Source organism: Watersipora subatra, chromosome 5, assembly GCF_963576615.1.
Source record: "Watersipora subatra chromosome 5, tzWatSuba1.1, whole genome shotgun sequence".
In the NCBI taxonomy this organism is placed as follows: Eukaryota; Metazoa; Bryozoa; class Gymnolaemata; order Cheilostomatida; family Watersiporidae; genus Watersipora; species Watersipora subatra.
Genome location: NC_088712.1, coordinates 29,442,256 through 29,463,909, shown reverse-complemented (window position 1 = coordinate 29,463,909; position 21,654 = coordinate 29,442,256). Strand labels below are relative to the sequence as shown.

General features: G+C 36.3%; 1 protein-coding gene across 1 annotated transcript; it reads right to left on the bottom strand.

The window, feature by feature from the left end:
* Nucleotides 1–3,274: 3,274 nt before the first annotated feature.
* LOC137396348 (dual specificity mitogen-activated protein kinase kinase 5-like) lies at nt 3,275–21,507 on the bottom strand. Its single transcript, XM_068082582.1, has 10 exons — nt 21,453–21,507; nt 21,118–21,236; nt 19,702–19,832; nt 17,424–17,490; nt 14,587–14,753; nt 12,942–13,191; nt 11,123–11,279; nt 7,401–7,606; nt 5,250–5,396; nt 3,275–3,722 (listed from the first exon to the last, which is right to left on the bottom strand). The coding sequence occupies exons 3-10, from the start codon at nt 19,825–19,827 to the stop codon at nt 3,430–3,432; spliced, it is 1,413 nt and encodes a 470-aa protein (XP_067938683.1). The 5' UTR covers nt 19,828–19,832; nt 21,118–21,236; nt 21,453–21,507; the 3' UTR covers nt 3,275–3,429.
* Nucleotides 21,508–21,654: the final 147 nt, after the last annotated feature.

The window sequence follows — 21,654 nt, the reverse complement described above, 5'->3', positions numbered from 1 at the left end:
CCAAACGTAAATAATATCTCATCTCCATATAGGCGATGGGCCGAGCAGGCAAAAGAGCTCTAGAAATGATGTTCTGCTGGCACCCCTTTCAGTGGCAATTTCTGTGGTGATTTAGACTAATTTTGGTATGGAGAATTCAAAACTGAAGAGTTGCCACAGCTGCCATTCCCATTTCTATGAGAGAATTGATAAAAATGATATTTTAGGATTTATCTCCCCTGTAAATAAGATTCTTCCCATAGAAACATCAGATTTGCAACTTTTTATCATAATTATTTTGCTGTGATTTAGGATCTCATTGGTAAAGTCAAAATTCATCTTCCATCTATTTTCGAACATCCTATATCCTACGATTGTTACACCCACATGTAAACTATATACATGTATATACGTATATGTACATGTGTGTATAATTGTATGGTTTAATAGCTTTATTTTACAAAAGAAATTCAAAACACTATAATTATGTTTTATAACCTGACACAGATGAATCATAGAAAATAATAAGATACAAGATAAGTGCATTCATGGTTTGAGCTTTGACATGACTCGTGTAGCCCACTTACATGGCTCTCAAGAAATTAATTTGATAAACATTGACTAATCACACAGGTCAAACGCTTAGTCATTGTCTAGAAAACTATAGAAACCCTTTTTAAAGAGCCTGAAAGGTCTGTTTCAAATGGGGTATGCCTTCAAGTTGTCTGCAAGGGCTACCAGATTCACAGAACATATGCTATCAAAAACTAACAACAGCAAAATTGAGCTTGCTATAAGAAAAGACAGTGAGGTGACTATTTTTTTAGAGTTGTGATACTTTACTACTCAAACATTTAAGGTGAGATAACGGGACTCATAATTATTCTATAAAATAATTATGTAATTTAATTACATAATTATTATTAAGATGAAAGGAATGCTGACATGGTAATGTGTACAAACCAGTTGTGGTGGCTACTGATCAAGATGCTTGCATTCAGTTAGAAAAATAACTAAATTTCCATCTAGCCATGCATTAATCATTAGTCTTGCCCTTGTTTATCAAATGGACAAATCATGCATGTATTCACTCTAGTTTATTGGTCTACGCCATAGATATAGTAAACCCATAGATATAGTAAACCATAGATATAGTAGGGTTTATTATATCTATGGTCTACGCTGACTAAGTAATAGTGATTTTCCCAGTCAATGTTGTCCTGGCATTCATTTAGCTACGTGAAGAAGTTGAAAAGAAGGTGCGGTACTGCTCACACAAATCAACTACTCGCAAAGCTGTCTTTCATGTGACCAAAACTGTGTCTGCTGGTGTGTCCATCTATCCTGTAAATTAACCTAAGATATGATTTCTTGAGTTGCTTTGACTATGATTAAGTAATTGATAAGCAGTATGCTGTATTGTTTTGCAGACCAACTTGTGCTGGTGCATTTTGTGTAGAGATGGCCTCTCATAACAAGTGTTATGACGAGTATATCTGCGTAATGCTCGATACGCAACTGCGTAAGTGGTGAAAATGTTGATCAATCTTGCCCCAACAGAATCAATTAAAATTGTTCGCTACTTACCTATGGTATCTTGGAACTTTGTATGTAAGGGAACAAGCAGAGAGCTGTGCCTCTAACTGCAGTTTGTGGATATTACAGCATAGGTTCGCAGAGGGCAACTGAATTAGAAACCTTCTCAAAGGACTAGTTCATGTCTATGGCAGACATGATTGAACTACCATAAATGCAGTGACTCCAAGCTATTGAGGATGTGGGGCCATTCTTATGGATGCCATGGGGCTTAGCCAAGCCCTGTCCGCCATTGCCATTCCTTCAGCATTCCGTCATCTTGCTGATACCATTCTTGATGTGCTTTTTGCTCATGCTAAGAAGTACAAGGCTGCTCGTGTGGATTTTGTGATCGTAAACTATTGCAAGAATAGAGCTAAGGCTACAATGCTCGGAGATTAACTTCCAATGTGAAAATCTGATATGTTTGCTTGGTTTCTCTGGCTGTGATGCAGTTTCATCCTTTGCAGGCAAAGGGAAAAAGAGTCATAGGAAACCCATCAAAACAGAAGTCGACTTTCAGCAGGTAATGAAAGGACTCTGAGAATCATATAAGTTTCTTATATATACTTTCTTATCATATACTTATTCTCTCTGTGAGGCTTACATATGCAGACTCTATGACCAAGAAGATAGCCCCCAGGAAAATGGCACAGACTTAAACTGACTAAGGGACAGGCTTTTTGTGTTTAGGTCACTCAGTCCCTCCCTCCCTTCAATCGCTAATAAGCCATGTGCATTGTGTCAACTTTGTAGTAGCTACCTACATGTATATGGAAAAAGTCAACAACACAACTTGCCAATGCACCATTTCCTTCTTTACATCGGCGGATACTGGGTATGAAAAACGATAAGTATGCAGTAAAGTGTCATACCTGAATCATCGCCTCACCTGATATTCTGCAAGCAGTTTTATGGAAGTGTCAAAAATCCAGGTGCCGAGGGAACTGATGTGCCAGTGCCATGGGAGAGCTGCCTTACACTGCCAATGCACATGCGTGCATTGAAACAAAACGGTAGCAGGAGTAGCAGAGGATGCCGATAGTAAGGAAAATGACTAAAAACTCAACATATTGAACAAATAGTTAGGATATGCGATATTTTAAAATATCCCAGCTGGTTTTGTAAAACTGTTGACATTAGCTACTAATACTGCTAATAATAATCACCAATTATTATTTTCTATGATTCATCAGTGTCAGGTTATAAAACATAATTATAGTGTTTTGGAGTCTTTTTGTAAAATAAAGCTATTAAACCATGCAATTATATGCACATGTACATATATGTATATACATGTATATAGTTTACATGTGCGCGTAACAATCGTAGGATATGAAATGATCGAAAATAAATAGAAGAATTTTGACTTCAACACTGACATTCTAAATTACTGCAAGGTAATTATGATAAAAAGTTGCAAATCTGATGCTTTTATGAAATGAATCTTATTTACAGGGGAGATAAATCCTGAAATAACATTTTTATCAAATTTCTCATAGAAGTGGGAATGGCAGCTGTGGCAACTCTTCAGTTTTAAATTCTCCATACCAAAATTCGTCTGAATCACTGCAGAAATCGCCACTGAAAGGGGGTGCCAACAGAAATGCAAGATAAATTGCCTTGGCCCACGGCCTAATACAAACCATAGTTCAATTTGTTACACTTGAGCCTTAGACCTGCATTAATATCTAAATGTGACTTTTCTTCTCATTACATGTAGATGTCATAAAAGATATATATTTATATGGCATAGAAAACTGAATCAAAATATAAAAGAATTTATAAAAATTTAGGTACAGCTGATACCTCCAAACTGAAATAGCGGACTTCCTTATAAATAACTACAAATTTAAAGTGACATGAGATGACAACTCATCTCAAGCCAGCACTTAGCCGGTTCTTAACATACTCCGCAACTATGCCTGTATTACCATCATTGTATGTCACAATGAATGGATGGTCTATGAGTGCCTTTGGATGAGGGCGTTGTTCAGGAGCCCGCATTAAACATTGACTAACAAAAAGACAAAAACTAGCTGAGAACTTGGCTCTAGGCAGTGAGCTGATCTTTCCTTCAACGATAGATTTGAACAATGGAACAGGTGAAGCCAAACTCTCTGTGGGAAATGGATGAACTCCCTCAGCCATCTCGTAAAGACTTACGCCTGTAATTAGGTCATAGTATTATCACAATAATCTTCTACTAAGTTCAAGGTTATAGAAGAGAGTATGACTGAACATCTTTTATTAGACTAGCCTGTTGAAGGACATATTCCGATAAGACTGCATTGTATTTATTGTATAGCACATAAACCTAACAAATACCTAGCATTTAAACAAGAGGATCATATACAGCTCTGCTAAAATCTAAATGTGAAAAAATTGAACTAGGGGGGGGGGTGTTAATAGAGATACACAGGCTAATGAACTAGAGGGGGGGTGTTAATAGAGATACACTGGCTAATGAACTAGAGCGGGGGTGTTAATAGAGATACACAGGCTAATGAACTAGAGCGGGGGTGTTAATAGAGATACACAGGCTAATGAACTAGAGCGGGGGTGTTAATAGAGATACACAGGCTAATGAACTAGAGGGGGGGTGTTAATAGAGATACACTGGCTAATGAACTAGAGCGGGGGTGTTAATAGAGATACACTGGCTAATGAACTAGAGCGGGGGTGTTAATAGAGATACACAGGCTAATGAACTAGAGGGGGGGTTGTTAATAGAGATACACAGGCTAATGAACTAGAGCGGGGGTGTTAATAGAGATACACAGGCTAATTTACTCTGTATGCATAAGTTTCCATTGGCATTGATGATCATACACAAAATGATGTTTTCGTTACAGGCCAAAAGAAAGAAAACAAAAAAACGAAAAGACCGAAATCAGGAATTAATAAGTGAGTGTTGAACAAGTGCGTTTTAAAAGTTGGTAAACTAATAAATTGTTTAACAGAGGCGGGAAAATGAATTGAAGGTCGCAGTACCAGAAAGTTAACAAACTGAACCACGATGGTGTATGTAGGATTTCGGTGTCACAAAATGAAAAGTAATGTTTGTCATATGCGAGGAAAGATAAACACAAATATTATGGACATAGATTAAGTAAAGTTAACCTAACTCAGTTTTTAATTTATTTTGCATCTTTTACTTTCATCAGCCTCTTGACTTTCATATGCACAGCAAATATGTGGTGAGAAATTGTGAAAGTCCAATCTTAAATTTGCTGAAATTTAATATTATAAATTAGGAACATTGTATCGATAAATTTGGATAAAATCGACAGTATCATAAGTTGGGAACTGTGTATTGTAGAGGTTTGACTGTATCATAAGTTAGAAACATTATATCATAAGTAGAGGCTTGACTGTATCATAAGTTAGGAACATTGTATCATAAGTTAGGAACATTGTACCGTAAGCAGAGGTTTGACTGTATCACAAGTTAGAAACATTATATCATAAGTAGAGGCTTGACTGTATCATAAGTTAGGAACATTGTACCGTAAGCAGAGGTTTGACTGTATCATAAGTTAGGAACATTATATCGTAAGTAGAGGCTTGACTGTATCATAAGTTAGGAATTTCGTATCGTAAGTAGAGGCTTGACTGTATGACGAATTGAATAGCTTTTCAATGCTAATGAGAAATGTATCAACTGTAATCACCCCATTTAGATATACACATACCTAATGACCAAAGATCAGACTGTATCTTATAACCTTTGGACTCATTTAATCTCTCAGGGGACATGTAAGCGTGCGTCCCGCAATATGTGAGTGCAGTAGAATTAATGAGTTGTCGGCTGACTCCAAAGTCACAGAGCTTAACAATTCCTGTTGAGAAAGGAAATGTTAACTTTCATAAATAGAAAAGGCCAACAACATAGGCCTATAGATGAGCGGGTCAAAAGAATGAGACCCGTCTTTGACATTCAACACGCAGAAGCAAGACTTAACACATGGAGAATGGAAAAAGTGCCAATTATTATTAAACAAGGCCTACTAGCTGTTTCTATATACCCAAAGCTGAGCATAAGAACATCAAACTATGTTTAAACACATCCATATGTACATGTAAGTCACGCCTGTGTATTGGTTTTGCAGAAATTATCAAATTTCTCAAATTTATTGTTACACAACTGTGCTGCGGAATAATTACACAAAAACTGATCTCGATCTAAGGGTGATTACAATGCGGTCTGTACATTGAAATCTTAAATTCGCAAGCTCTTCCACTATCCTATCCTAGTTCTTCACGAGCTGTTTTGAGAATATTCAAGGGAGAAATTTAACCGCAAAAAGAACAGACACTACCTCTTGTTGTTTGACAGATGGCTTTAGGTGTTACCTTTTATATACTCTTATATTTCCCAAACTGCTAGCAAAACAAAACTGAATCCAAACAAACACTAACCAGCTAGTTACTGAGAGTTAACTTTTGAGTAAAAAGGCAGGATGTATTATAGCAGTAATTTAGGTTTGACTACACCAATGATTAACTTGAAAGTGAAGTACTATATACTGTATCTTATACAGTAATACTTCGACTTACAAGCTTAATGCGTTCTGAGACTGAGCTCGTATGTCAATTTACTCGCATGTTGGTGCAATTTATTTATATATAGAACAATTAAATATATATTGATTGGTTTCGATACCCTAAAAAATGCAAATAAAACACTCAAAACAATATATTGTAACAGAAAGAACAAGTTGGTTATTGTATTAACTTACCACATGCTTTCAAAAAGCAAGAAATAAAAAATAATGCAAGGAAATGTGATTAATTAAAATGTAAAATTAGATACATACAATAGCAGCTAACGCTAGCATTTGCCAGAGAGGGAGATATAAGCTATCCTTCATTACAACAGTTGACTTTGATAAATTTGGATTTTATCAGTCCTAAAAGACAAACTTAGAAGCAAATCTAAAAGCAAACTTTCATTTTTATCTTTAATTAAAATTTCTTCGGCGTTCTTAGTTTCTTCGCGCTAATTAGCTAATTTTTCCTTTGTTTCGCTTTCACGACCAGCTGGCCGTTTTAAGATAAACCTATCTAAGGACGTTTGCCTTTGTCGCCTTTTCAACATGTTGCGATTAGGACGAACACAGGTGTCGTCACAAAGGGTTAATGCACGACCATTAGCCAACTTGTCCAAATGTCTATTTTTTAGTCTTGATAGATAGCGCCGGCCTTTTCACATAGTATCGTTTCATTTACGCTGTCACCGGCCAATTGTTTGTATTTTATCCAAAGCCTGATATGAGCAGTCTCTCCTTCAGCGGTCATGAAGATCGCTACGCCGTTTAGAAACTATGGTTAGTCCTTCTGTAAACTAAATGCCCTAAATATAATCCTTCTGTTTGATAATTGTGGATGTATTTCTGTCATAATGCCGAGCTAGTTCAATCACGCATACACATTTCGCATATTTTTCAATAATTTTCCGTTTAATATCAATTGTTATCATTCGCTTTTTCTTTCATTTTACTGGCAAACTTTCGGTCTACGCACAGTACTTTTAATTCAAATAATTCTGCACTGAAAATTGCACACAAAAACACGGTACAAAAGTATAACCTAAGCAGTTGAAAAATACAGAGTGATGCTGTTCTCATAAAACACCTCCGACATACTTGGCAACTTACTCGCGTGCTCGTATCTCAAACATGGCTCGTATGTTAGTGCTAAAACTTGCTTAAAAGCTGGCTCGTATCTCAAGTTCCTCGTACGTTGGGGCACTCGTAAGTTGAAGTATTACTGTATATAAATATAGTATATAGCATATTGATTAGTATACTCTGTATAGTCTATACTGTACACTATACACTCACCAACAGTATTGACAAGCATGTTACTTGGTTTAACATCTCGATGCATGATACCCCTAGACCAGAGGTATTGAAGGCCATGAACCACCATAACTGCAATTCTACCTAACACAGGCTCTATGATTGGCTGATATCTGTCAAGAGAGCCTCCATCCATCAGCTCTGTTGCTATGTAAATTTCGTTACCATGGAAGAATGCTCCGCAGAAACTGCAATGCATACGACTCTTGGTTTCACAACTCGTACAAGAAGGTCACGAGTTGCTGCTGTCAATGTCATCACACTTGGAACAGCAGCTGGAATAATTTAGCAGAACCAGCACAGCATGATCCCTGGCATACCCTAGGACACTTATATTTCGCTAGCATTTAGTTTCGTGAGTAGCATACAGAGTAAAATTTCGCTGCGACTTAATTTCGCAGCTCTGATGAGTGCGAAAATATAGTGATGTGAAAATAAATGCAGTGGAACAAACATAATTAGATTCTTCAGGTTCGGTTCACTGGTAAGGAAAAAGTTTTCAATATGGGACTAGTTTGTAATTGTGAACCGCAGATAGAATTGTGTGGCCGAGATCGATAATGCAATTTGATCGCTTGCTTCCATTTGTTTCTTGGACTATCAATAAACAAAGCTATTTAATTCCGCGTTTTCGTTCGTTCGTTATGACAGTTTAGTTTCGCTCATGAAATTTTTGCGAGAGGATGACTCCGCGAAAACGCGAAAGTTAGATGAGGCGAATCATAGATATAGTAAACCCTAGATTGGCGAATAGCCATCATTACGATGGAGTGAAAGTGAGGCCTATAATTGGCTGTTGTTTTCACGACGTTACGTCGTAGTGATGTGCATCACAGCATCAAAGCCTTCAATTGAGCAATAAGTTCAGTAGTGGAAGCACGCTTGGCATGCTAGTTTTTAAGTCATAAACGTAACAATAAGACCAAATTCTTAGTGAAATGTCATCAGAAGAGACCACAACACACCAGGTATTTCCTCAATTGCCCATAACGAGACAGCACTTCAACTCAAAACAAGAAGTTCTCAACAATATCATTAGCTATCTATGCCGATTAAAGACAGCCAAGCTGAAAGATGCTAGTGGAAAATAATAGGAAAATCATCCTCATTTCGTCATTGGTTTTGAGTCAGCAGCCAAATCTGTACATGGCATTGCTCAGTATCTTTTCAGCAACTACCCTTACATCAACTACTTCCTAACCTTTAAGATCAACCAGGATCACATTGAGATTCTGTTTTCCACAATACGATCTAAGGGTGGCTATAACAATAACCCGGATATGCAGTGCTTTAGATCTGAACTTCGAGCACTGCTCATAAAAGCAGATATCACACCGTCCCAATGCTAACTGTACTGATCTTGATGTGAGCAGGGCTGAAAAAACTGGCCAACTCCTGCTACATTCTCTGGCTAGAAAGAAAAAGAAAGAAGAGACAAAAGCTGAGGAAGGTGAAGATGAGGAGTTCAGTGATGAGGATTTTTTTCTAACTCAAATGTGATGAGTGTATCAAGTTCTTGACCGGTGTAGAAGTAGTGGGAAGTAGAAATAGTGATGACATAACCCTAATCTCAGTTAAAAACAGAGGAGGATTGGTGACCAGATTGATAGGCCAAATATGTATTGCTGCAGAAAAGTGCCTACGTTCACACATGGGGAGCTATGGTATCACACAGAGAGCTTTTAAACAAGTAACATCACAGACAATAACATATATGTCTTATTACATAACCTCAATCAAGGTTTTACATGTCCAGTGCATGCCAACAGTCTACTGAAAACTATAGTAAATCGCTATACTAAAATCAGAATACACTATGCCGCTTCAAAGCAGGAATCTAGTTCAACCAACCTTAGACAAAAACTATCTCGTCTAGTTATTTTCAGTCATGTCTAATGGGTGTTTAATACAGTGGTCCAGCGTAACTGCTTCTAAATCTCGTTTGATTCATCAATTTGTTATTAGTTTAATTTATATTTGGTCACTCTTTGTATTATCAATGATATAGAAGCTTCTAAATCATTGGTATTATTCATTACCATGCGTGTAAGATTCTTGCCTTTCTCATCCAAAGTCATTACAGTCATACTTCGACTTACGAGCTTAATGCATTCAGAGACTGAGCTCGTATGCCAATTTACTCGCATGTTGGTGCAATTTATTTGTATATAGAACAATTAAATATATATTGATTGGTTTCCATACTCTAAAAATGCAAATAAAACACTCAAAACAATATATTGTAACAGAAAGAACATGTTGGTTATTGTCCTAACTTACCACATGCTTTCAAAGAAGAACAAATAAAAAATAATGCAAGGAAATGTGATTAATTAAAATGTAAAATTAAATACATACAAAAGCAGCTAACGCTAGCATTTGCCAGAGAGGGAGAGATAAGTTATCCTTCATTACAACAGTTGACTTTGATAAATTTGGATTTTATCCAAGTCTTAAAAGACAAACTTAAAGCAAACATAAAAGCAAACTTTAATCTTTAACTTAACGTAATTAAAATTTCTTCAGCGTTCATAGTTTTAAGTTTCTCGCTGGTTAGCTAATTTTTCTTTTGTTTCGCTCGCACGACCAGCCGGCCGTTTTAAGACGAACCTATCCAAGGACGTTTGCCTTTGTCATCCTTTCAACATGTTGCGATCAGGACGAACACAGGTGTCGTCACCAAGAGTTAATGCACGACCACTAGCCAACTTGTCCGAATGTCTATTTTTATAGTCTTGATAGATAGCACCAGCCTTTTTACGTAGCATCGTTTCAGTTACGCAATCACCGGCCAACTGTTTGTCTTTTATCCAAAGCCTGAGCAGTCTCTCTATCAGTGGTCGTGAAGATCGCTGCGTCGTTTAGAAACTATGGTTAGTCCTTTTGCAAGCTAAATGTCTTGAATATAATCCTTGTGTTTGATAATTGTGGATGTATTTCTGTCATATTGCTGAGCTAGCTCAATCACGCATATATATTTTGCATATTTTTCAATAATTGTCTGTTTAATATCAATTGTTATCATTCGCTTTTTCTTTGCATTATCTATCCTTTTACCGGCAAACTTTCGGTCTACGCACGGTACTTTTAATTCACATAATTCTGCACTAAAAATCGCGCACAAAAAACATGATACAAAAGTATAATCTGAGCAGCTGAAAAATGCAGAGTGATGCTGTTCTCATAAAACACCTCCGACATACTTGGCAACTGACTCATGTGCTCGTATCTCAAACATGGCTCATATGTTAGTGCTAAAACTTGCTTAAAAGCTGGCTCATACCTCAAGTTTCTCTTACGTTAGGGCACTCGTAAGTTGAAGTATTACTGTATATAAGTTTTACACATTTTCAATAAAATATGCAGTCTCAGATGCACAAACTATGGAAAAATTGAGCAGTTTTTAGTGCTAAGTCAATAGGAGTTCATTGATCAGCTGATTCGCTTTGCACATCACCATGACGTTGCGCCATGCTAATTATAGGCCTCACTTGTTTTGATTATTCGCATATCTAGGGTTTACTATATCTATGAGGCGAATACATAAATGTCCAAGGGTAACTAAAACTGTAGCAGTAAGACAGGAGCACGATTTAAAAAAACTCTCCATCGAATAAAATTCTGTGGGTGGTCTTAGATCATGACTCATCAACGATGCTTCCAGAACCAATAAGAGTTTTGACACACAGACGTGTAGAAATTACCTGATAATAAACGGAGACTTGCATCTGTGTAAGATGCTCAACTCAGATATGATTTGCTTCTGCTCAGCTGCAGACGTGGCGTCAAGTCCGATTATTTTGAGAGCCACAGTCGTACCCATCGTCTTGTGGTACACTTTGAACACGCTTCCTCCATTGCCTAGAAACACAGAGTACATCTTCAACACATTCCCTCCAGTGCCTGGGAACACAAGGTACCCTTTGAAGACATTTCCTTGATTGCCTAGAAACACAAAGTTAATTTTGAACACATTGTTTCCATTGCTTGGGAACACAAGGTACACGTTGAACATAGGTAATTGTATTTCCTCTATTGCCTGGAAACGCAATGTACGCTTTGAACACATTTCCTCCATTGTCTGGGAATGCATGGTACAATTTGAACACATTTCCTCCATTGCCTAGTGAGAGTTGTACAAATTTTCCCACCTAATAATCATGAATGTCAACTACCCTCACCACGCTACCTGGAATCTTATGTACAAGATCATAATTCTGGTTTATTATATATAATAAGGAACATGCCATCCCTGGTTTACACCAACCTACTTAGTGCTGAGGAAATATATTGACAGCACATTGTCATTAGCAATACAGACGGTTCCCAACCTACGAACGAGTTACGTTCCGAACGATTGTTCGTAAGGTGAATTTGTTCGTAAGTTGCTTCAGTGCTATATTTTGTATTATAATTCATGTTTAAGGCCTATATAAGTATATTGAAGGTTTATATAAGTATGTTTAAGGCTTGTATAAGTAACCTGTATTGGTTTGTACTGAAAAAAATTTAATACAATGGATATAATACTTTGGTGGACGCCAGGCCATGACACTGCATTTCTTATTTATTGTATGTCTTGTCATTTTTATTATATTGTTGTTTTAATTGTTATGCTATCACTTATCGTTGTTGTCTTATTTTTGGATGTGTTGTCCGTTTATTATATCGCTGTTTCACTCGTTATGCTATTGTTATATCTGATATACAGTCATAACACTATCACTTATCGTCACTTATATTGTTGTCATACCAACGCGCTAGCGGTCCTATTTATTCACCTTGTTAGCCGGTGTTCTTACCGTTTGCCGTTAGCCGGAACGGTTGATATTATTGTATATAAAGGAGTGCGCTCACTTAGTTGAGCAGAGCAGATAGCCGTATACTCCTCGGCTAGTAAAATTTCCTTCAATAATTAAAAGCTGAATGAAACTACACGCACTCTCTTCTCTTTATTTATTAGTCTAGATCATGCCAAGTAAAAACCGGCAAATCCCTTTACAATACGTGCCGTAAAAAAAAGTTCTTTGCGCACTGGAGATACGTTCACGCACCTATGTACTGCAACGAACTGGGCAGAGAAAGGTGGATGCTGGGTGGTACTTCTGAGTAGTGCCTACGCGCAGACCTGTTCGTATGTACCGTTGTTCGTAACTCGAATGTTCGTAAGTAGGGAACCGTCTGTACCACATCCACAACTTATAAATGATGTAGGATTCACTTTTGCATGATTTTTTGCACGTAAACAAAACTTTGTTCAGTAATGTTTTTCATTTTGTTCTTTTCTCTGATAACTTGTTACGATCCACTTTGCATCTCTTGCCGTTGATTGGGTGAGATATGGCATGAAATTTAATTGCATCGAGCCGACCATTTCATACAAGCATAAGTTGAATGTTTCTGTTCTGGTGGCCTTGTATTTAATATAGCTACTCTTTCAGAGAGTATACACATTCAGACTATTTTACACAAGCAGAAAGAATGCAATACCTATCTATAATAGCCTTAGTTTCACCAACTTACCCGCCCCCAACCTATCAGATCCAGGATCATAGACCAGTTGGTCTAAGCTGAGCGGATCAGCGTCTGCGCTGAGTGGTGCATTCATAATGCTCGCTAGTTTGATAGAGTCAGGTGAACCGGTGCCGTGTGAGGTCGCGCTGCCATGGTTAAGGTTCATGGGCGAAGCTGACTGTATTCCACCACTAGACGATGTCGATTGCTGATGCACGCTGCCTCCTGAACCCTTACCTATTGGAGCCGAACCAGGCACCTGTAGAAAAGATATCCTTAATGACGGATAGACATACAGTGGATAGATTGTACTATAATTGCCCAAGTATAACGCTCTTTTTTCGTCCCAAATTTCAAAAACAAAAAGCTGGGAGAGCTGTGAGTCTTCGAGAAATCCTATTTTGCAAAATTGATTTCTGTTTTATTATATATCGTATTATATTATACATATATATTATACATTAGAACATACATGTTTTATATATTGGAACACATTATATATTGGAATATATTATTTATTGGAATATATTATATATTGGAATATATTATATGTTGGAATATATTATGTATTGGAATATATTATATATTAAAAAATATTATATATTAGCCAAATGTGCGGAGTTGCACGGGTATTCAAAAACAGCTTATAAACAGTGGCAGATAATGTAGTTGCCTGTGGCTTGCCATTAGCCTGGCTCATTGCAAATGACTAATTTGAGTAAGCTACTATCCGTATTGCTAAATTTACTAATAAGAGTTGTGAGAGCAAGCTTTAGTGATTTGCGTAGTGAAGAGCGCTATGCGTTTTTAACCAAGCTACTATGGTTCAGTATTATGACTCAACATATTCAGTATTATAACTCAACATATTCAGTACAATGACTCAACATATTCATTACAATGACTTAACATATTCAGTACAATGACTCAACATATTCAGTACAATGACTCAACATATTCAGTATTATGACTCGACATATTCAGTACAATGACTCAACATATTCAGTGCAACGACTCAACATATTCAGTACAATGACTCAACATATTCAGTAGAATGACTAAACAAGGCTCACCATTACTCATTAGCAAGACTTTCTTCAGAATTCATCACAATGTTTACCATCGAGCTAAACCATCTTTTATTACTAGTTAAATAAGAGAGCAACAGCCAGGACCTAAAAACATCCCTAGGTGAAAGAGGCAATGCTGCAGAAGAGACAACTCCATAATAGATAGTCAGCCTGACTATAGCTGTTAACATTTTTCTACACAACTCTTTATTGGCAGCTCGCTCATGTAAATCAGCTGACAAATGCACTAAACACATGAGGTGGCACAATTCTCAAAACCAACACACATCGAGCGATTCCTGTGCTTTAGTTTTTGTGTGACGGGGTTTGGGACCCAGATTATGTTAAGGTCTGAGGTCATGGCTAGTGGAGTGGTCACAGCAGTTGCATGAAGTTGATGAATCTAGGGACTAAGTACTAAAGCTACTATGTACATATAAGTGAGAGGAGAGAAAAAGATGGCTGTTCTTTTAGATCGCCACATTTAAGTTACCTGCTTTACTCCACACAACCTTCATTAAGCACATTTATTTTATAATAATTCATCTCATTCCAATATTCCATATAGTATATACGCCATCTACCTCAACGTGCAGGTTGGGGCGGTTTTTAAGGCCTGCGCTGCCTGGCTCCTGCACGCTGTCATTGCTCGGGTATATCATCAGTGGAGCAACAAAAGCGTTTGATGACCTGTCAAAGTTGGCTGTTACATATGCTTTTATCATCTCTGCTGTTTCTCTGTCCGTTCGTACTGTAACAATGCATGATAAGACAATACCAAACAGGTTTACATACTTCACACCTCGTCAGAATTAAAAACTTGCTGCCTTTTTTTAATTCATCTCAATCTATACATATATTTCTCAGTGTTGGTATGTGTGTCTTTCCAGCTATAACCATTAAAATTTTAGAATTAAAATTTCGCGGCTCTGACAGATTTGAACTAACAACACATGCATTCGCAAGATTTATTATCCAAACGCTCTACCACTGAGCTACATAGACCTTCTTGATCGAAGATGTTATCATACTCCCTATACCGTATGCATACGATTATTATTTGAGCAGTTACGTTAGCGTTACAATGCCCCTGTTAAGAAATATTTTCCATAAGGTTCGATTATTATATCTGGGGTCAAGGCCAATTCTTCTCACGCGGACAATTATATTACCTTCATAGGAAGAGCCTCAACATCATCTCTCCGTTCGGTCAGACAAAGACAGTAGATATCTCACTTTTACATTAGTACCAGTATCAAGAGGTACCAGTATCGTCATATTCAAAGTTTGGATGGATAGCTTATGGAGGAACAGTAACCTTTTTCATACATGCACACTTCTATGCAAGAATCGTTATTATTAATTCAACATATACAGGATTTTGACTTGTTTTCTTAGTTCGTATCAATTGTATTATTACCGAATCATCTTATATTGTAATCGTAGCAAAACTGACTTCATTTAGGAAAAAATAAAAACAACTGTAAGGTTTTCAAACTTTGGCAAACAACTGTAACTTTCAAACTTCATATCATGAGAAAAATGTTTTGCGCAGGTCAAATAAATTTTAAAAAATAAAACAACTAGAAAAGCGTTTAGATTTAAATGTGAAATAATTAGCAAGTAATAGTAGTAGTAAGTTATTCCAACTACACAAAACATGATATGTAGTTTAAAAGTTAGAATGGCAAATGTTGTTATGTGTTAAATACAAATCAAATTTCTGTGCAGACTTTTATTACTCGGGCAATGCCGGGTGGTATATATATAGTATTTATATAAATCTCAGCGTTTGTCTTTTTGGTTAAATCCTGTGTCCAGCTACAACTGAACACAGAGTTTAAGAATTAAAATCTAGCAATAAAGTCACATGACACTAGATTTGATCTCGGAACCTCCAGATCTAGAGGCAGTGAACTCAACTATCAAGCTGCACGAAATACATTGGGTTCATTGGCCAATAGTCATTACATTGGTTAAAATACTCATGCTTAAAGCGCTTACTTGGGTTAATAACTAGCACTGTTGACCGTTACGCGTAAAGGTTGTTAAGCTGGCCTAAATCGTCATTAGACCAAATGGTATATTAGACGAATAGATTTTAGACTAATCGTCATTAGACCGAATGGTATATCGGATGAATAGGTTTTAGACTAATCGTCATTAGACCAAATGGCATATCGGACGAATAGGTTTTAGACTAATCGTCATTAGACCAAATGGTAAATCAGACGAATAGGTTTTAGACTAATCATCATTAGACCAAATGGTGAATCAGACGAATAGGTTTTAGACTAATCGTCATTAGACCGAATGGTATATCGGATGAATAGGTTTTAGACTAATCGTCATTAGACCAAATGGCATATCGGACGAATAGGTTTTAGACTAATCGTCATTAGACCAAATGGTAAATCAGACGAATAGGTTTTAGACTAATCATCATCAGACCAAATGGCATATCGGACGAATAGGTTTGAGACTAAATGCCTTTGGACAAATTAGTTTATTAGACCATTCGTCGGACAGATTGTACCAAATACAATATAAACTTGGGACATATCCAAGCTTAACCCAAAGAAGTGCGAGGCTTACTTGTCCTAAAATGTTTATAACTAGCCTGTCCAACGAGGAAATGCTCATTTAAATAAACTTGAGATAAGTTGGCGGATTGATCAGTAACCAATCTATCGGTAACCAATCACTAAGTCTTCAATCTATTTCGAGATGTCTGCACCAAAAGTTTCTTTGGCTCATTATTTTGCACCATGTTTTATGAAAAAAGAACAGACAGAGTAAAAATTCAAAATTAAATGAATGGCTACTAAATTAAGTAGTAACATGTTACAAATTCGTACAATAAAGAAAATTAATTTTTTAAGATGAATAATTTTCGGTACAAACTAAGGGTGAAACATAGTGAGTTACCGTTGTCTAAATTGAGAGTATTTTAAGAAGCCGCTTAGTTGTTAAATTTTTTGGAATTTTGTAGCTTAAATTGGTTAGATCGTATGAAAACTATTGACTCTAATCCCATTTCGATAAACCTTTCAACCTAAAACAAATTGATCTGTAATTAGAGTGCAGTTGGTAGTGTTTTTTCATGTTAACCAATCAGTGAGATAGACACTTAGCGAGTTTTATGCCGACATTTGTCTGCTGAAAGCAGAGCGAGTTGAGATGAGCAAGACTCAATCACCCTCATTTGAATGATATCGTCCTCATGATGCTCAAAAACTCGCCACCTTTAAAAACAGCAGATTTTAAAGTCTATTTTTTTACTAAATATGGTCCGAGCGTGTCTTTGAATAGTTTTCATTTCTCGCCTCACAGATGCCTGGTCTTGCCTTTCCAGCCTAAATTTATTTTAATATTCTCTTTTTACCGCTGACTCTTTATTACTCTATAAACATTGTCACACCTGTGATATAGTCTCCCTCATCGTCAACGTATTGGAAGGCATGTATGGTTGTCTGCGGAAGATAATGCTACAAAAGAAAAACACGTTTTTTTCAAATTCTTAAACACATAACAAGACCTTCTGTAATATTCATGCTATTAAAATAAACTATTACCAATGCTCTCAATATTTGATGAAAAATTAGTCATTACCATAATCTATAAGCAAACTTTGACAAATACAATGTATATAACAAAGTAAACTTGGATAAGTTTATATATTGATTTAAAAAATGTATATATTACTTACTAGCTGAACAAATAAATAAATAAAACAGCTTATAAACTCTGGCAGGTAATGCAGTTGCCATTGGCTAAACTTATTTATCCCATAAACTTGAGAGGTTGACTTGCAACAAAATTCACATTACAGTTACTTGGTATCAAAAGATTCACAATGTCTTACTCTGTTGTGTTGTAAGTGTCAAATATGTGGAAATGTGATTACAAGCTCTTAAAAGCTCAAAAACGAAAAGCCGCCGTAGAGTGGAATCTGTTTATTTCTCTGACGCAGTCATTACATTTGGTTATTGTCTTGTCACGTGATGATCTCACGTGAATTCAAAGGCCAATAAAAAGCTCAACATAAAACTTATCGTAGCACTAGTTTATGACAAACACTTCAGGTTTTACCGAAGACCCCGTATCAAATATAGATGCTCGCTGCTTTACAGTTTTGTTTCGGCTTGATCTAAACGTCAAGTCGTAATCTGATCATGTGCCCCAATACTTCGCAAATAATTTTTGCAGCACTTTTTGATTATCACAGGTGACCAACAGGCTCGTCATGATTATCAGACACTGATATGTACTCCTTCGAGCTAAGGTTGAAAAACTAAATGAATTTTTACGGTAAGTTATAAGATATCAGTGCTAAAAGTGACAGCATTACAATGATGATAAAACAGACGCGTAAGAACAATAGACATGGTTTTATTGAATGCGTGAAGTATATTTGTGAAAATATTTCGACGAATGAGGTTGCATGAAAGCGTAAACAGAAACCATCCTGTAACAACTACATCCCATTTGAGCCGTTTTGGAAAGAGAATTCCAACTACGGCGGTCTCGTGTGGCTGCGATTAACTGTTCGTTTTTTAGCTTTTAAGAGCTTGCAATCACATTCCCACATATTTGGCACCTACAACACAACAGAGTAAGATATGGTGAATCTTGTGATACCAAATAACGTAATGTGAATTTTGTTGCAAGTCAACCTTTAAGCTAGCAGCTTAATCTTGTCTAAATCTTTACTATAATAAGAGCCGTGAAGCCAGCTTGCAATTTGTCATGATTTCTCCCACAACAGTTATCTTCAACTGTGCTAGTAATAGCCAATAGTATTTTCACAAGCTCTGTAAGCATGCGTATTAGAACTAGTGTAATAGGTTTGTGCACAGTTATTCCATGGTATGGTGAGAACAGGTTAGCTTGCCTCGGGCAATAACTAGCACTGTTGACCGTTACGCGTAAAGGTTGTTAAGCTGGCCTAAATCGTCATTAGACCAAATGGTATATTAGACGAATAGATTTTAGACTAATCGTCATTAGACCAAATGGTATATCGGACGAATAGGTTTTAGACTAATCATCATTAGACCAAATGGTAAATCAGACGAATAGGTTTTAGACTAAATTCACATTACAGTTACTTGGTATCAAAAGATTCACAATGTCTTACTCTGTTGTGTTGTAAGTGTCAAATATGTGGAAATGTGATTACAAGCTCTTAAAAGCTCAAAAACGAAAAGCCGCCGTAGAGTGGAATCTGTTTATTTCTCTGACGCAGTCATTACATGCAGAACTAGAGGTTCCAAGTTCAATTTAATGTGAAGCGGAGTTTTCGTTCCTTTTAATCTTTACAACTGGACACTCGAAAGGCAAACACTGAGATTTATGTATATACATTGTTATTATATACTTGAATTATCAATATTTATATATTGATACTGTTTATATCGATATATGATACCACAAATATTGATATTTGTAACTGAAAATAAGTTAAACAAAAAACACTAGAAATGTAACCAAGCTAAACAGCAAAGGCTAAAACGTGGGTAAGGATCTCACCAAAACACAGACTAGAGACACTGGTACGGCTGTTAACCGATGCCGAGCTAAAAAATCCTGACCATACCCATAATAGAAGTGAGCTGCACAGGTGCTACAAACTGAATCGAGAAGAGTAATGAGAGCAGAAAAATGAATTGTTAATCCGAAAAAGAAAAACCACATACCTGGATGGCACCTATGATGTTGAAGTAAGTGAGCTGCTCAGATGGGTTGGTAACATTAAGCACGGCCAACTGGGTCTGATCATGGCTAAAGATCTCAAGAGAGAATGGAGGCAGGTGGGCTGCCATAGATTCTGTGACAAAAACACAATCAAAGATGCAGAAATCTTTTTTCTTTGAGTTGAATTTTAAGAAGGAACTGCAAAAACACGCTTAAAGTATTAAATCATGCATGAGCTGCCTAACGGTTTTCTGCTGAATTCTTTAATGCGAGTTCAAACATTATTTTGAGACTACTGAAAATTTTATATGCTACTATATGCTTGCTTACTTTAAATATATATCATCTGAAATATTTTCTATGGTATGCGTGTTGCTTTGCATGTGGATAATAATATAATCGTCGTGGTTTAAATCTTGATGAGCAATCGTTACAAGCTCTACTGTTGTATGCTGAATAATTATTAATGCCTCTGTATCTACCTATAAGTACCATCCAGTCTTTTATTGGTGTGACTTGATCTGACATGCTTTATATGTGTTATTACTTTATGGTATTTTACGTTGCGTCTTTACAGTTTACAACTCAATTTTCCTATAAATCTTTATCAAGCTTATATTGTTTGCTATAATTTTTATAATCAATTTAGAAAAAATGTTGTGTTTATGTTCAAATTCATTATTATTATTGGATTGTCCCACTAAAACCACACTTAGCAAGCGCGTAAATGAGTGTTTTATTACTATGCTATTATTATTATTTGATTACTAAAAACCATATTTTCGTAATCAAGAAAAGCGGTTCCAAATAAGAACTTAGATGTGTCTATATTTTCTGTTGTCTCTAACTTTATCTGCATGCGTTAAATACTTTTCAAGATCTTAACTCCCTTAGTGTGCGAGTCCAAAAAGACTGATGAAACAGATCGGCTCTTATATATAGTGTATATGTGTTTGTTCTTTAACGAGTATTATAACCTATGCCCACTAAAACGGTGGCTCAATACCTTCAGCCACGCTTATAACAAACAGTCTATGCTTTCCCTGCTTTCTCCTCTCCCTCAGAGACTCAATACCAGTATCTTCTGTCTGTTTTGTAAAGCTTTTCTGTCCTTTGATGTTAAAAATAAAGCGTAATGCTTCATTTTGTGACTTTCCGAGCTGTTTAATGTATTTTTTCATAAGGATCCCAGATCAAAGAAGCATACTCAAATAAAGATCCCATCAAAGAAAAGTAGGCAATTTTTAGGTGTGTCAGCTGATTTTAAAATCATTCTTATCAGTGCTAGTTTAGTTATTTTGTCTACGTGCTCATTCCATTGTAGATTTGACTATAATACCATACAGATAACATACAGCATAGCATTAATGTAGTCTAAACTGAGTAATCTTGTTATTTTAATAATAGCATGTACTCACAATTTTGGTTGTGACTTCGTCTCTCTTTCCTTGTTAATAAGGGTAGCATGCGTGAAATCAAAGTTCTCTAACTTCCAATGCGATTATCATAAAGTTGACAATTAGTCATCCTTCTGAGCCTGCAAAAGTAGTCGCAAAAATAAATCTCTTCAAAAGCAAATTGTTTCAAGATGTTTGCATGTTTAAAAGCGTGAGTGTTTTGCTTAACATTAGGTCATAACAACTTTACAAAACAACTTAACATAAAACATATATGATAACTAAACCTATTGAAAAATTCCTACAGTAAAGATGGTGTCCAGCTTTTTTTATTGTTAACAAAAGTTGGCACTCACAACGCATTCTTCGTCAAGAAAAAGTGAAGTTTGCTGAGACCTTGGAAAATTATGCTACGCAAATCGCTAAATATAATTCTAGCACAAAATCTAAAGTAATAGCTGAGATGCCAAAACATCCCGTCGCAATATTTAACTGCGTTAACTTCTCCAATTGTCAAGGTCATAATATTGGCTTTCTGTACTGTATCGGCGATGAAGT

Excerpts from the sequence above, each read along its gene's own strand:
- LOC137396348 (XM_068082582.1), bottom strand. The coding sequence starts at position 19,827 with ATGGCAGCCCACCTGCCTCCATTCTCTCTTGAGATCTTTAGCCATGAT. Across the intron at positions 14,754-17,423 it reads TGAGGGAGACTATATCACAG|TACGAACGGACAGAGAAACA; the intron begins GTGTGACAATGT and ends GCATTGTTACAG. Across the intron at positions 5,397-7,400 it reads CATGCTTGTCAATACTGTTG|GAATTGTTAAGCTCTGTGAC; the intron begins GTGAGTGTATAG and ends CTTTCTCAACAG.